The sequence below is a fragment of the Bolinopsis microptera genome, chromosome 8 (assembly GCF_026151205.1).
Source record: "Bolinopsis microptera isolate Bmic1 chromosome 8, MBARI_Bmic_1.0, whole genome shotgun sequence".
Lineage (NCBI taxonomy): Eukaryota > Metazoa > Ctenophora > Tentaculata > Lobata > Bolinopsidae > Bolinopsis > Bolinopsis microptera.
Genome location: NC_087079.1, coordinates 9,798,771 through 9,814,525, shown reverse-complemented (window position 1 = coordinate 9,814,525; position 15,755 = coordinate 9,798,771). Strand labels below are relative to the sequence as shown.

At 37.8% G+C, this 15,755-nt stretch overlaps 2 protein-coding genes across 3 annotated transcripts; one reads left to right on the top strand and one right to left on the bottom strand.

Moving 5' to 3' along the window:
* The first annotated feature begins 1,157 nt into the window (after positions 1 to 1,157).
* On the top strand, positions 1,158 to 10,484 carry LOC134819837 (uncharacterized). Of its 2 annotated transcripts, none has more exons than XM_063829985.1 (6): positions 1,158 to 4,420; positions 5,389 to 5,459; positions 5,660 to 5,731; positions 8,936 to 9,130; positions 9,881 to 10,033; positions 10,213 to 10,484. In XM_063829985.1, exons 1-6 carry the CDS (start codon positions 4,270 to 4,272, stop codon positions 10,282 to 10,284), a joined length of 714 nt encoding a protein of 237 aa, XP_063686055.1. In that variant the 5' UTR covers positions 1,158 to 4,269; the 3' UTR covers positions 10,285 to 10,484. The 2 variants fall into 2 exon arrangements, with proteins under 2 accessions (XP_063686055.1, XP_063686056.1); XM_063829986.1 differs by lacking the exon at positions 1,158 to 4,420 and adding an exon at positions 4,812 to 5,112.
* LOC134819836 (shaker-related potassium channel tsha2-like) lies at positions 10,283 to 14,797 on the bottom strand. The gene is made up of 5 exons (XM_063829984.1): positions 14,354 to 14,797; positions 12,574 to 12,630; positions 12,059 to 12,315; positions 11,786 to 11,909; positions 10,283 to 11,631 (listed from the first exon to the last, which is right to left on the bottom strand). Exons 1-5 carry the CDS (start codon positions 14,668 to 14,670, stop codon positions 10,821 to 10,823), a joined length of 1,566 nt encoding a protein of 521 aa, XP_063686054.1. The 5' UTR covers positions 14,671 to 14,797; the 3' UTR covers positions 10,283 to 10,820.
* Between the last annotated feature and the right edge of the window lie 958 nt (positions 14,798 to 15,755).

Below are 15,755 nucleotides of genomic sequence, written 5' to 3'. Positions count from 1 at the left end.
AGAGAACTGTATAATATACGTGGCACTGTAAAAGGTGAAAGTTTTTAAATTGCTCCCAGTTAATAAGGCTAACTAAATAGCCGTTATTGAACAATAGAGATCTGTTTACTGAGGACGAGGCAAAGCACGTGACAACGATTAACCAATCAGCTTCCAGCATGAAACAGTTCAAACCGTGTCAACAAGCTATGGTTCACCTCCTCACTATTATGGGCATTGTCACGATCTGAATACTATTGAGTCACTAGCCAGTTTAATTATGATTATATAAGTTAACGGGTCTAGGTAATATTCCTTGTTGAACCTCTCCGAACAAGAGTTTTTCTGCTGTTTACATAATATAATTTGGTCGCCAGAAAGACAGAAATCTGACATGTCATTCATTACAAAACAATAGCTTTGACCGATAAATTGTTTTTTTACAATTTACTGTAATAATATATTGTAAACCTTCTGATCTGCACCATAATCTATTATAAAATAAAAACTCGACTACCTTTTTTGTGGAACTGGTTTGAAGTTTGACGTTTCAATCAACTTCATCCTTATAATTATCCCAGAGCGATATAGCACCAACTTTATTAAGGACTACAATATTATTTATATTATAGTTCCACTACTAAAACTTCACCCTCTAGTGCAGTGCATATTAATGTATAACTTCCATACTTACAATCAGAGAAGTAAAAAAGACAGAGAAACCTGGAGCAGTCTTCACGTGGTGTTGTGATGACGTCACGTGGTGTTGTGATGACGTCACGTGGTGTTGTGATGACGTCACGTGGTGTTGTGATGACGTCACGTGGTGTTGTGATGAAGTCACGTGGTGTTGTGATGACGTCACGTGGTGTTGTGATGACGTCACGTGGCGTTGTGATGACGTCACGTGGTGTTGTGATGACGTCACGTGGTGTTGTGATGACGTCACGTGGTGTTGTGATGACGTCACGTGGTGTTGTGATGAAGTCACGTGGTGTTGTGATGAATTCACGTGGTGTTGTGATGACGTCACCTGGTGTTGTGATGACGTCACGCGGTGTTGTGATGAGGTCACGTGGTGTTGTGATGACGTCACGCGGTGTTGTGATGAGGTCACGTGGTGTTGTGATGAGGTCACGTGATGATATCCACAAATTTCATGTCAACTAAATATCATCACATCCGCTAGATAATTTTTGTGTGTTGTACTTGATAACTATACAGATATTATCTACCTAAATATAGTTATAAAGATATTATCTTCTAGATAACTTTGTACTGTTATTTGCTTTATAAGTTTATAGCGACTTAATGGCGATCCTATACTGGAACTGTAATGAGTTTGCTTGCTTGCATGCGTATAGTGGTAACCGAAGAGAGAGAGAGAGAGAGAGAGAGAGAGAGCTCCGCAACAAAAGCAGCAAGCAAACCAATGTAAGATTGATACAGTTTAGTAGTATAATATTGTCTAGTTGCTGTTTTTGTCGAAGTAGTAGAAATAAGATTAAACATTAAAGTGAGACTTTGATCTTCGGACTCCTTTTAGTTCGAATACATTTAAAACATTCCGAAAGACGAAAGTTGGTTCGCTCAGTCCTAAATTCCACATTATATTGTCAACGCTGCTGTCTGTAATCTGATAAGACAAAATTCCTGAACTGATTTGATCTGAAAATATCCGGGATCAGCTTGCCTGGATTTTAATTTTCGCACATTATATTTTCTAAGTACATACTTGCTCGGCCGAAAGTAAAACGGAAGTTCATATTAAAAAAATGCAATATATTAGCTATTAAATAAGTATTTCCTTAGTTAATATGAAAGCCAGTCTGGGTATAGTTTTTACAAGTTATATAGTTTTTACAAGTGGTATACGTAATTCCCTCCCTTATTAATCAACGATCTACAAATCAAAGGTCGAAATTAATTAAATACCATAGATTCAAAGTAAACACGGATATTACCATATTTCTTAATCTAATGTATCTATACAAGTGCAGGGTGGCATCTCGCTATGGTTAATGTTATATTTCAGTATTTTATGTTGAATGATATTTAATTTTCCTGAAGTTTATTTGCATATTATTTGTTGATTATTCCTGTTGTCAAGGAGTAATTAATGGGTAGATGAGTAAGAGTCAGATTACTAAAACTGACTAACATCTAGTCTTAGGACACGAGTATACTAATTATAACCATCTTTAATGACAATTTTCAATATTACTTGAGTTATATTTTATCATGTTCAGCTGAGCAAGTGAGAATAACACGGTTATAACAAGTGAAAGGCTTAGTTGAGGTTCACAAACTTCAGATTCTGCATTGGTGACTTAAACTAGTTTTATGCATGCAACTGTCATCTTCCCTCAAGCTTTTTCCTAATAAAAATAATTTAAAGTTAAGTAAAAAGTAAAAATATGAGACATTAGCTATAACTTTATAGAAACTAAAACAACTGAAATAGTGTAAAACCAAACCAATGCCCACTACTAATACAAGGTACAAAATGTAGGGCATAAACATAACAGAGTGAAACGGGCCAAATAAGAATAACAATAAAGCTCTTCACCCCAGCATCTAGCATGATGTAATACCACGTTACAGTGTAACGTTACACCGGACTTGCCAAAACGAAGGTACCAGCAGTAATCTAATCGTCAAGCAAGTAGTCCAGTGTATCAATCATAGTAAATTTATCTTTAAAGCCATGCTTCTGCGACATATGTCGGTATCTACTACTTAATAATTTCTTTTTAAATCCTAAATTAACGAAAGAGTTAAGCATTATCTCAACCAATCTTTTAAAACCATTAAAATTATTGCAAATCCTAAAAAATCTAACGAGTTGAGAACCAAATACTCCAATGAGTACATGTTACTACAATAAGGAGAATACTGAACGATTTTGAACGGAAAATCGTCCCGTTTAATCATAAACTCTAACTATAAAGTGCCCCTCTTCTATAGATATATCCAAATCTAAAACAGGAGCCTTGGTATATAACGTGTTAATAGGTAGACAACACCTGATCGATTAAAAATTTCAAAACTGGATTGGTTTTAACTCTCTCTCTTACATCTGTTAATCATCTGCGGTTATGAACTGTGAATGCTTCGTCTTCACAGCAGAAATGAATTTTATAAACATTTTGTAATTACTCACCATGACAAACCACAAAGTTGAGTCGTGCGACTTTTCCACATTTTTCAACTTTTTCACGTAAATTGTTTTAAAATATTTAATTTGGTGTGAATTTTAATAGATGGTATTTAACTGTTATTCAAAAGTATGAAATTTGAATTTGAAGTACAAAGTCAGATTCTCAATCAATCATATCGATATAGTTTTTTAAGTAACTTATCGTTTTAGTTGACTAAACTTTTAATCTGTCAATTATCAGACTAGGCATTCAAGAGCAATCATAAAAGTATGAGTTATAAAGTTTCTGTAACTATTATTTCGCGGTCAACTAAGATGATCATTGATCCTTGATTCAGACTTCTTTGCCGGCAGTGATATGTAAACATCACGTTTCCAGAATCAATCGAGAAATCATCTGATCATGATGAATCATCTCCGACTGTTCTAATCATTTAATTGGGCTCCTCATGCTTATTATTTGTGTGCCCTTTGAAAGATTGCCGTCGTGATTCTGCATGCTCAGCAACGTAAATATAACGGAACGATCACTGTTTTACAGCAGACATGATCATCAATACCATGCTCGCCTGCATGCTTGAAGTAGTTTTACTGATTTGTAAAAACAACGCGTATAAGTCACAAACATGTGCCCCACAACGCCAGTCAAGCACACGGAGAGAGAGCAGTAACTCCCACATTACCTCTTTGTACAACGCAATCAAGTTATGTGTCTTGTGTCTTGTGTACACATGATGTTTATTATTAGTCCGCTAGTTGAAGGTAGCTCTCGCTCTTAGCTTGGTCTCTGCAGTGTTGTAGTAGTTCTCTTCTTTGTGTGCTCTTTAGCTCCGCTCTGACATCTGTATTTGTGTTATTTGAGCCGAGCAAATTATCGGCTTTTTACTTTTTGTAAGGGTGGGTAATTTTGGTAACCTGATAATGAAATTTACTGTGATACAGTATTAGTTGCCATGGTAACATATTGATAGTAATGTAACAGAGACGTGATCTCTATGTATTCTTTGAACAGTATATTTCGTATTTCTCGTTGTTTTGTCCTGATTTGCTAAATTATTTGTAGCATGTAGAAATTTAGTGATGACAGTGTACAGTAACTAATTCCACAATGTAGACTGACGAACTACTGAATGGGATTATTTGGGCGGAAGGGGTTTGGCAGCAAAGCCGATGGGCAAGATAAAAAGGGCGGGGGCCTCAGTTGGCTGGAGGCTATTGCGGAGGCAAAAATTAAAAACGCCAAGATGAACGATCTCAAGAATATTTACCATGATAATCAGAGTGAGTTTTATAAAATTATGTGGTTTTAAAATGCTTCTTTTTAGCTGGTGGTTTTGAATAAAACCATTGTCAGCGATAAACGACCTTAATAAAGCAGTATACGTTTTAATATATTATATGCATTTTGATATAATATATAATATATATCATTATATATGCATGCTCTTCCTTCATTCGTTCTCCCACTGTTTTTGAATAAAACCATCGTCAATTGTTGCCTGACCTTACAAAGTTAAAACATAAGTTTTAATATGCATGCTGTCAACTCTGAGAAGCACACTGTTACTCGTGGTTAATGAAACCTAATATTCCAACCTCTTCTACTTCGTCGACGAATTGCAGTGATAAGTTAAATCACGAGATTTAACTCTAAACTATAAAATAATCATGCACTTATCGAACTTTTCGAATGCTGCAATTTGTGAATTGTGATATCATAGCCATCAGTGGCCTTTATAAACATTTCGTGAGTTCTCCAATCTGACAAAAGTAGTTAAAATCGGTCCCCAGCTCGCACTTAGCATGTAAGAATTTTATGAATGTCACTACTTGCACTACGGTATCTCCACTTTCTTTGCTGTTGACTTACTTTGTTGAGTACGGGGTAATGGAACTGGAACGCCACACTAAGTTTGTATCGCCTCCCCGCTGCAAGTTTTTAGAGCTCCAGAAGATTGTGAACTTACACAAAAGTACTTGTTCTTCTGTGTAGTACTTTTACTTGTACTTGTTCTTCTGTGTGGTTGTGGTTGTTGTTAAATTAGTTCGCTTATATCCTTCGGTGCTTTGTCTGTCTTTTTAATATTGTCCGTTTGAGAAGCAGCGTTCCTAATTTAATTTGGAGAACAATTGTGAAGGATATTTGATTGTTGATAGGGAGTGTGCTGTATTTTTAACATGCTCAGCTCACATGATTTTATCTGTTTCATCTATAATTCCAGGAGCTCACATTATTTTATCTGTTTCAGATTCAGGGGCGCATATGGTGTGGCAGCACTTAAGAGATCAAAGTGGCAACAAGATGGAAACTTCGTCCAAAGTATGACATTTGTTACTTAGAAACCAGCATATCATCAATTTTAACGTTTCGCATTTAAAGACAGAAAAACTGCAATTAATTTTCTGAAACGTTTAATTCAAGAACAAAACGTTTCGATTAACTCTACGATTTATTGTAAAAGTGGTTTGTTTTTAACTTGCTTAACCACTATTAGTGGTACTGTACTACTACTTGCTCAGAACAAGCCGCACCACGAACATTATGTTCAGAGGGCTCTAAAGAAGGCGGCACAAAACGAGAACTTTAATTCGGTACGTTCTATTTAATATCCTTACATTACATAGTTACAGTCCCTCGTAAATATCGACTATCGATGTCAGGTTTTCTTTGCTTTAACTTTTTAATAGTTCTTTGTTTTTACATGTTACAGAGCTTTTAGGTACTTGATAGTTGATGGGTTTCATGTTCTTCGTCACTGTGCTGGATCCTTGTACGGTAAAAGAGTGGGGAAGTTATACTGCAAAAATTTCAAAAATGCTACATAATATAATAATCAATAGGTACTACTACTAGGTAGGCACGATGATAAGCTAACACATACGTGGTATTCACTATTCAGTTGACAGATATCTATAGTGCGTGCTTCGTTAGCTGACTCATTACTTAGTTGATATCATAATGAGATAATGATCTCGTACAAATTGTTATGATCTAGATAATATCTAGAGTCTAACTTTTGTTGATGCTTTGTCGATTAACGATTTTATTTTGTAAATGATGACTTTTTCGTGAAATTAATCGCGCTATCAAAAGTTACTAGTGAATACTGGTGTGTTGATCAAGAACAGTATTATTAGTACGTATGCTTAGACTTATCAAATACTTGTTTAGCACCGACTTAAAATAATAACCCCTAGCTGCTGTGAAATACCGAGTCTTCAGTGTGGATTGACTTTCCCTGACGAGAACGAAAGAGTCCCTAAACTCTCAGATCGAAAAGCTTAAGAAACTGTTTGATTTTGAGATTAAGCCCTAATGGGTAATTTCGTCGCTTGGTGGGATATTGGAGTTCCCATTCTGACATGGGCTCTCCTTTGTCTCCTCCTTGTTGTTCCACCTTACTACCGGTTCATTCCATTAATTTTCTGGCTAACTCCCGCTATACTCGGACCTCATAGATCAACGTGGTTTATTAACCTCCTGCGAAGGATATCTCAACGTAAGAAGTTTCAAGTTTTCAGGAATACCTCTCTGCCGGAGTCACCCTGCATCCTTGCTATTCACCCCCACGGCCGCTACCCCATGTCCTTATTTCCAACATTTCAGGCACATCCCCACGTTTTCGGAGAGGACAACTTCGTGATGGCTCAGAGTTCTTTCGGGAAGTATGTCCCAACTGTGGGTTATACGACCATGCTTGCTGGCAGAGTTATCGACGCTACATCAAAAGAGATCACCAAGTCGTTGAAGGAGGGTAAACACGTTGGTATAATACCCGGAGGAGCTCGAGAAATGACTGTTTGTAATCCTCGGGAGGCGGTTATTTCCCTCGTTCCTCATACCGGCTTCTTGAGGGTTGTCTGGAAGATTACAAACAAGGGCCAGGGGAGGGTTCGTGTTGTTCCGGTGTAGTTCCAGCATTTGTGTTTGGTATGTACGACAGCTATTGGACTCCATTTTCAGGAATAGATAGGGCAGTGTACGAGGCAACTGGTTTGAATATTCCGTTGTGGTTACCCACGTGGGATACTATATTAGGGGAAGGAACATGTTTGGTAGTGAGGAAAAATCCCTTGCACCCAAAAAATTACTCAAATTTGGATGAATTTGTCGCTGGTTACTTTGACGCCCTAGAAGAGTTGTTCTATGAACATCAATCACTTTTCCCAGCATACAAAAACCGTGAACTCTGTTTCGTCTTCAAACCATCAACCACAAGACCTCACTCAAGGAGAAACGTCGATCGAAGCAAGATGGTCACCTATCTCAAAACTACGTTTCTGCTTATTTTTATCTGGATTTTTCTGTCTCAAGACCGTTTGGCAAAATTTTCAACCGGCGAATCATTTTCATCACTCGAAATTCAACTGATAATCCATATTTCTGCTACTCTGGCTTGGACAGTTGCCTCTGGAAACCTAACTATAATGGGGTTCCACCGTTACCATCGTGTAATCGGGTATACAGCATTGCTGTCAATGATCGTTGTATCTGGTACTGCAGTCTATTTGGTTATTCAGAACTTTCAGACATCAGTAATGGAACACCTTGGCTTTTTTCGGACACTTCACGTTATCTTACATTCAGTTTCAAACCTTGATATCGCTATTATTGTGCCGGTTTTTATAGGGCACGGATTATCAGCTGCTCGTTGTAAAGACAGTAAAACTCACTCAAATATCATGTCCACAGCACATTTTCTCGTCGCCGTGAATATATTACCTCGTGTGTTAGCAGTTATCCTTAGATGGACATTTCCCTTTCAGTGGATGGATGGGGACATGTCGTTTTCACTTGCTTGTCTCATCCAAGGTATAAATGGGATAAAATCAATCAGAGGGTGTCGAGATGAAGGTCTCCGCAAGTTTCTTATCGAGGCAAATACAGTGTCCCTCTGCCTGTGTTTCTTAGTTTTGGTATGCGAATGGTATTTTGGATTTCCTGAGAACTACAGTTTTCTAGCACCTGTTATGGCTTTAGTTTTAGGATATTTTTTATAGAATTTTCATTTTGTCAGGGAGTAAAATGTAGAACTTTCTCGGATCTAATAATTACCAAATTAGTTAACTGAGTAGACACTCGATAATTTTAGAATTAACGGAGATGTTTTATTATCTTATTGCACATAAACTGCCCATGTTTTTACTGGCCCTCAATATCTGTGCTCTGGTGAGCATCAGATCTTTTTTTCGTTTTTCAGTACATTGGAATTTCAGGATAATTGGGTAAGCTCGTTTAAGCAAAAGTAATAAATGTATAATATTATTTTAAACATCGTCGCTATTTTTAAAACCATTAAAATCAATTCTTCCTATCCCTGTGTTTAATTAACCTAGTACATTGAGTCATCTACAACTTTTTCTATACCTATAAAGTCCGGTTAGAGAGAAAATTTTACCTCTCATCTTCCGGCGCGATTGCTAATAAAAGTTTACTTCCGCCTTTAGCCTATCCAACCTTTTCACTACTGTTAAAATCATTTATTATACTATCTCTTCTTCTTAGCAAAATAAAGAACTTAAGGAATTACCCACATGCACATTTATAAGTAAAAGGTAGAGTGCAAATCACAACTACAGCTAGATTTGTAATCAAATGACTATGGAAGATTGAGCTTGCTCTCTGACTCGTGGGTTGAAAACATCGTGTACAGTACTTCGTGAGTAGTACAGTACTTCACAACGATAATCCGCCTCCCCAACCAAATCTTAAATATGGAAGATAATATATCTTAAAAACAATTTAGGAAATAAAATGATATGAAAGTTTCCTGTCGTAAAAAATGTCAATTTCAGAGAGACAGCAACTTCATATCTACAAGCAGCCGGGATCAAGTTTTATTGATGTACAGAGCAGCTCAGAAAAACAAAACAAAAGCAGGTCAGATGCTGGTTGGGAAAGGGAGAAAAGAAAACTTGAACTATTATCCAGGGATGCTGAATAGTGCATTTAATGATCATAGCAGCGATACAGTCATCACTGATTACGAGGTTTGCAATCCTATATTATAATATTGTCAAAGGACCGTGGATAAATCTAAAATTTCATCTTTATTTTTGACCGCTGCTGGAGGTGGGTTGGGGTCTTCATAGAAAATTTAATTTATTTTCGTCAAACATTGATGAGTCCTTGTTTTGTTTTTATTTTATTTTCACGCCTGGGCACCTTGTCTGTCGCAGATATAATAATATAGAAGTTAGTTTACGTAACGCGCGTTGCATATTTTGTCGTATCATGGCGCAATACCACATTGTATCTATGGCAACAGGCGATGACGCGCCAAATATGGATTTCGATTAGCCATGTGCTTGCAGTTTGGTATGCACTATGCAATTGCAAGTCACAAGTGCAGCATTTAACTCTACCAAACTTTAGTCAGACTGGCATCTGTTACACCTAAAATTTTTTTTCATTGTTCACTGTCCGCCACTGGTGCGTGTTTCGAAGTTCCTACCTACCTATTGAACCTATTGAGACAGTTGTCTGTGAAGTCGGAGATTTTCAAAAGATCATTGTGTATTCTGATTTGTTTATCATTTCCGGTTATTCAAAGTTACTGATGACTGAGATGATTCTCACAAATCTCACAATAGGACACAACTCATTGTCTGACTGTTTCTAACTATGAACAAATGAGTACTTTAAAAATATTCCCACGTACGTTAAATCAAATCAGCCCTTAAAAGAATGTGTCTGGTTTATCTTAGGCTTGATTTCTTTATAACTATAGTCTACACCAGGCGGAAGATGGAGATGAAAATAGTAGGCGGACACCAAGTGAGTCCAGCACGGCAGCGTATCAGAAGATCCACGTGGAGCCCCTGGCTAAGTCCTCCAGAGACGTTTCCAGAAGTTCGCACTCGTGGCAACCTCTATCCATGACTGCTTTACAGGTAGTTTCCAGACAGGGAAGGTTGAGTATGTGTTTGTCTTTTAAACACGCCCAATTCGTTCTAACAAATGGTGGAATTATGCATCTGTATTGTTTAATTCTGATTTCGTCAAGGAATTCCGGACAACCAATTAGATTGACGTCGGAATGTGTCCAGTTGTTAACGCTGTTTTTCTGCAGGAATATTCCCCGCAAATAACTGTGACTACAAAAGCCGTGACAGAACAAGAAAAAATGTGGAGAGTTCTTTGAACAGACTACAAAGGCGTATATTTACTACAATACATACCGAGGGTGAAAATACAGATTTTTTATTAAAGATTTCCCTAGATCTTTACAGATATTCTAAATCGAGATTAAAGTAAAAACAAGATTAAACTTAAGAAGATATGCTGAATTTTTATTATATGATAAAGTTGTTTTGTATATTATTTCTATTTTTGTCATTGTTATTCGTTAGTTTGATGTCTCAAAAATTGCATTTCAATCATTTGAACTTCAATACCTGCTGGTTTCCGGACTTATTGAGACGTTCCTAGGTCGCACTCTTTTCTCCACAGCCTTGACTTTGGTTTACCACCCTAGCTCAAATAGCATATAGTCTCTTCAAGACTTCTCTCGGTCAAACTCAATACTGAACTTGGTCACAATGATCGTCATGGGTAGGGCCAGACAGATAATTCCCAGACAAAGAACCACAGAACCGGCGAACTTACCGGCAGTTGTCACCGGATACATATCACCGAACCCAACCGTCGTCACGGAGACCAGGACCCACCAACACGACATCAAGATGGAAGAGAAGGGGTGTTGGGACGGGACCCTTCTGGTGGCATCTGATCCTCTGGTACGTCATGTTCTAGATAGAACATTATCGAGCCGAATGTAATGACGAAAAGGAAGATGGATACAAACAAAACGAGGAGCTCGTGTCGTGCCTTCACCACCGCCTTCAGAATCACCATCATACTTTCTGAGTGACGCACAAACTTGAATACTCTCACTACCCGTATAAGTCTCAAGGCTCGGAGAAAATCGTAATTATTATCAGATTCGTTAGCTGTCGCCAATTGAATGAGCTCTATGTAGAACGGTGCAACAGAAAATATGTCCAGCAAGTTCATAAAATCCTTCCAGTACTCAATAAACTGTGGCCATGATACCATTCTTAGCATTATATCTACGGTAAACCATCCGATAGTCATTGCATCTAATGCAAAAAGCCAAAAGTTTATCCCATAACTGTCGCTTAAATGCCCTAACGTTAATTGAAATTTGTCTTTAAGAGTTTCTTCAGATTCCAAGATGAACAATACCGTCGCCAACGCAATCATGGTTATATCCGTCGCATGATATAAAGATGAGCAGATCGAGTTCGGGGGATTAATCAGAAATTTGTGGATCTTTAACCTACTGCTATGTGGGCAGCAGAGACAGGAACTTTCCTTCATCCTGTTTTCTCTTATCTCGATCACCGTATCACGGGACCTCTTCAGACCGTAAAAATCTTTCTCAGAATGGTAGATATGTAGGTCTATGTACGGTGGAGGGCATTCAATCCCAGTTTGATAAAACTGAAGGATGGACTCGAAACACGCCCTGTAGGATAATAAAATAATAACGCTTATAATTGTTTTGCTGACTGGTTATCAGTTTCTTAATTAAAGCAAGGATACACATAGTTTAGCGCAAATATTATGCCTTGAAACCCGAATTGCTGAACAAAAAGTGATATTCCTATTCGAATAGTTACCTGTGTCTATCGAGATAGTAAGCGTCCAGTTTTTGTGAATAAAGTGCTTGTCGTAGTTTTGCATTTCCTAGTAACGAATTGGGAAATCTACTTAGAGTTTCTTCTGTGGTTACGTAACGGAAACCTGCAGATAATTTTCGGTGACGTTATACATTTTATCTTTAGTATCTTAATTCTTAAGTCTAGTTTAATAAGGTTACATATTATGCCAATATATCAGATTGCAAAGGTTTTAAATGCTGTGTTACTGTAAAAGTGTCAAATGGTTCCTACCAGAACAATTGATGAAAATGAGGTCTCCATCAGGAACATTTCCGTTCATTGACAGGAGTTCTGTACACATTTCATCTTCCGTCTCGTTCTCATCAAGCCCCGGGTCCTCGGGTAAAGTATCCAGGTTGAAGTCGAGCGGGTTTATAGTTCGAGGTGGTGTATTTTGGTTGTTTACGACTGGTTCGGGAATGGGCTCAAATGGTGCAGTGTGACTATGAGCACCAACGATGCTTGATCTTTTTATACTTGTTTTACGTCTGGTAGATTAACAGTCATTAGAATTTTACTTGTGGCTGGTAGAATGGTGTTATTTGAAAAAAAATTTCAAAATACAAATTAAAGTTGGAAGTACACTTAGTTGTCATCTATTTGACTTCCCGTGCATATTTATAGTATAGACTTCAGAATAACACTTGGTCGGAAAATCCTAAAATCCCTTCCCCCCCCCCCCCCCCCCCCCCCCTTCCAGTTCATTCTGATACGCAGTAAAACTACAAAAACTCCCCATTTCTTACGTGCTTGAGAGTTCTAGTTCCGCTAGGACTTTAGAGGGTATGTGATTCTTTTGTCTCCTGAAAGTGAAAATAGTAACCGTTTAAGATCGAAACCTGAACAAATGGATGTTTTGATTTGGAAAGAATTAGACCAGCTTTTTTTAAAGACCTAAGACTGTCTCTTAAGATTGTAAGACCCAAGTTGACCGGTGACTTTTTTAATGGAACATGATCTCATAGTGATATAATTATTGGATGTGTGGTGCTTATGCTGCAACGAACTCATCAAATTGCTATAGTCAGCAGATTATTCCTTATTCTTTGAGTGTGAGTTTAAGAATGTACATAAAATAATGCACTCGGAGATTTTGAATACTATGAACAATTTTACTTTCACTCAAAGAATCTAAATGATATTAATAAAGCCAAATGTTATTGATAAAATGTGATATCAGTTAAGGAATAAACGATGAATCTAGTGACGAACGAGCAGCACGCTCTGCAGACTGAAACTCGTCAGACTTTAATCCAGCATACTTGGCAAGTACTGATGGACAATGGTAGAGTCCACATAAACACGTTAGCAATATATTTATAGCAAGTATGCGGAAGATGCAACGGGGGTTGAAATCTATAGTCTAGAATCTAGTCTAGACTTAAATTCTATAGTACGTTTAAAGTACGTACTCGTCCATTATTGCAGGTGAACTATCATACAATGCACGGATCAGGCCATGACAGATCGGCAATGCAAGCAAACTAATTTGCCACCGTCTAAAGAAGAGACTTTATTTCATAAACTTGGCACATATAAACCATAGACACCAGACTCCCAGTCTCCGTAATTATAACTCTTGCAGAATTGCTTCTCAGCAGTCCAAACGGAGCCGTTTCTTCCAAATCACCCCCACATAACATTAAAAGGACCGTTGACAAATTACTTAAGCCAATCTAGGCGAGGTGGTTTGGAAAAGCTCACACTGGTTTAATTTCTACGCACTAGCCAAGAGTAACTGTAAAGGTGGGAGGGGGTTTCTAAATGATAACGCTAGTGTAATTTTATCACTATAGCTATGAGTGAAACTGAAAAACTGAATACTAATACTATACGGAGCTTAGGGAGGCAGGATGGGGTTAAAAATTGGTCAAAAAGTGATTACGTATTATGTACTTAATTGCAATAAATTTCAATCACGTGACATGACCATATTATATGAAATTGGGCCACATTTTCAGCAATTATTCGGGTTTATGTCGGTGCGTGGTTATGTATAATTTTAGATTTTAAACAATACATTAATGTTACCTACAAATAAATAAGAAGGTAGCCACACTCACATGACAGCAAGCGTACACTTGGACTTGGAGTGATTTATCATTTTTCTATTGATGAACTAGCAATTTAAAAAGTGCTGAACTTAAGAAACATGACATACCACTAATCTGACACACCACGGATCACCGATGGCACCATTTCAATGATCTCATTAAGCAGCTAATAGTAATAGTCATAGCGCCATTTAAGTGACTAACATCGGTCACGCGCAGTTTTTAGTATTGATTAATACACTGTGCCACTGTCATTTTGAGATTTCCGGTTCGGGATTTAATTCCAGGCAGATTTTGAATATGGTAAATACACTTTCGAGAAATGAGTCTTGTACTGCGGATTGAACTTACTACGGATGGGTGAAATAATTGTGGAATAGATTTTCACTAACTCTCTTGCAGAAGTTATGAAAATGTGTTATATCGAGCTTTTTAAGGCTACTTTTTACCATAATTATTTAATCATACTCACAAAGAATGAACATGTCCCCGTCTCATCAGACTCCCAAAAGCTGTGTGGCCCACTGCCGCCATACTGATCCTTTTCTTCACTTTTTTACCGAATGACGCGGACGTGGGTACTGAAATGGTTGCTGGCCCTGGATTGGATGCTTGAGCACGGCCAGTTGTAAAAGATCCCAGGGAAGAAGCCGCGGAGCTCGGGCTATTTAGCGAGAGCGCATAAGCTTGAGCTCGTTCCTCTTCCACTTCCTGGCGGGCAATCGTGTTCCTGATACTGTGCCTGACTCGGGGCAGCTTGGTGGCACTGAGGTGGCTGAGCGCCATCATGAAATGCAAAAAAGTATCTTCACTTCCAGTTGACCAAGACGAAAATAACTACAGGATCAATTATAAACTGGTGTAATGTTGAGCAACAGGCACAGGCTAATGGTGTAGAAGAATGCGCCGGTTGTCTGAGCATGATAAAAGGCTGCGTTGGGTAGGCGAGAGTTGGAGGCACGTGTCCACAGACCCGCTCCATCTCTTGAAAGAGATTCTTGCTATTTCAGCTGTTTTTAAATGGCATAATATACGCCTTCTTCAATCGCTCTTCGGAATGAGCGAGTGTTTTGTTTATCAATAAACTCTATCATTGTTGAATTACGTGCACAATTAGCATGGGAAGCCTTGTGTGCTGTAATGACAAGGGGTTTGGAGATCCTACTGCATTTTCAACACATCTACACCGACACTTTTTTAAAGGATCATGAAAACTATGATGTAGCTTTTGTGATGCAAATTGGAGTCATTATAACATCAAGCACCACACCTGGTGCAGAGCAGTAAAATCTTCAATAAAGCTGCTGTCAGATCGATTACTTATTTTTTATTCCGGGCTTTTCGAGTCATTTTTCTTAAGAAAATCAGGGAACATTAAATAAAATGCCGCAGATGCTTTTTTAATGGACAAGTTTATAATCGAGATTCAAGAAGCTGGTTACCGCCTATGAAGTTTTACAATTGACATGTGTCTTTATCATGTCAGTCGCAATTGAAAGGTTGACTGAAAAGTCTGTTGAAATGGCAACTTAACAATAGCATGCCTAATCACGTACTGTGGTGTTAGACATAATGTTGATATTTCATCATTAATTAACCGACTTTTTAACCAACATTTAAATTTCAATAGACAGATGGAGACACATATTATACACGAGAGTCCCTTAATTCACTGGAAAGTTGCCAAGTATTTTTAAGTAGTTTCTAAGTGCCTCATTGTAGCCAGGAGAACCACGAACAGCTGAAGTTTCCAATCAAATCATCCTCAGAATAATTCAATTTCCCAAATGAATAACTCAATTTCCCAAATGAAAACATACAACTAACAGACTGGATAATGGTTTTAAAGCAGCATGATGTGCATTAACTCGCTG

Excerpts from the sequence above, each read along its gene's own strand:
- LOC134819836 (XM_063829984.1), bottom strand. The coding sequence starts at position 14,670 with ATGATGGCGCTCAGCCACCTCAGTGCCACCAAGCTGCCCCGAGTCAGG. Across the intron at positions 12,316-12,573 it reads GAACTAGAACTCTCAAGCAC|ACGTAAAACAAGTATAAAAA; the intron begins GTAAGAAATGGG and ends TTAATCTACCAG. Across the intron at positions 11,632-11,785 it reads TACTATCTCGATAGACACAG|GGCGTGTTTCGAGTCCATCC; the intron begins GTAACTATTCGA and ends ATTATCCTACAG.
- LOC134819837 (XM_063829986.1), top strand. The coding sequence starts at position 4,956 with ATGAATGTCACTACTTGCACTACGGTATCTCCACTTTCTTTGCTGTTG. Across the intron at positions 5,113-5,388 it reads GATTGTGAACTTACACAAAA|ATTCAGGGGCGCATATGGTG; the intron begins GTACTTGTTCTT and ends TATCTGTTTCAG. Across the intron at positions 5,460-5,659 it reads AGATGGAAACTTCGTCCAAA|AACAAGCCGCACCACGAACA; the intron begins GTATGACATTTG and ends CTACTTGCTCAG.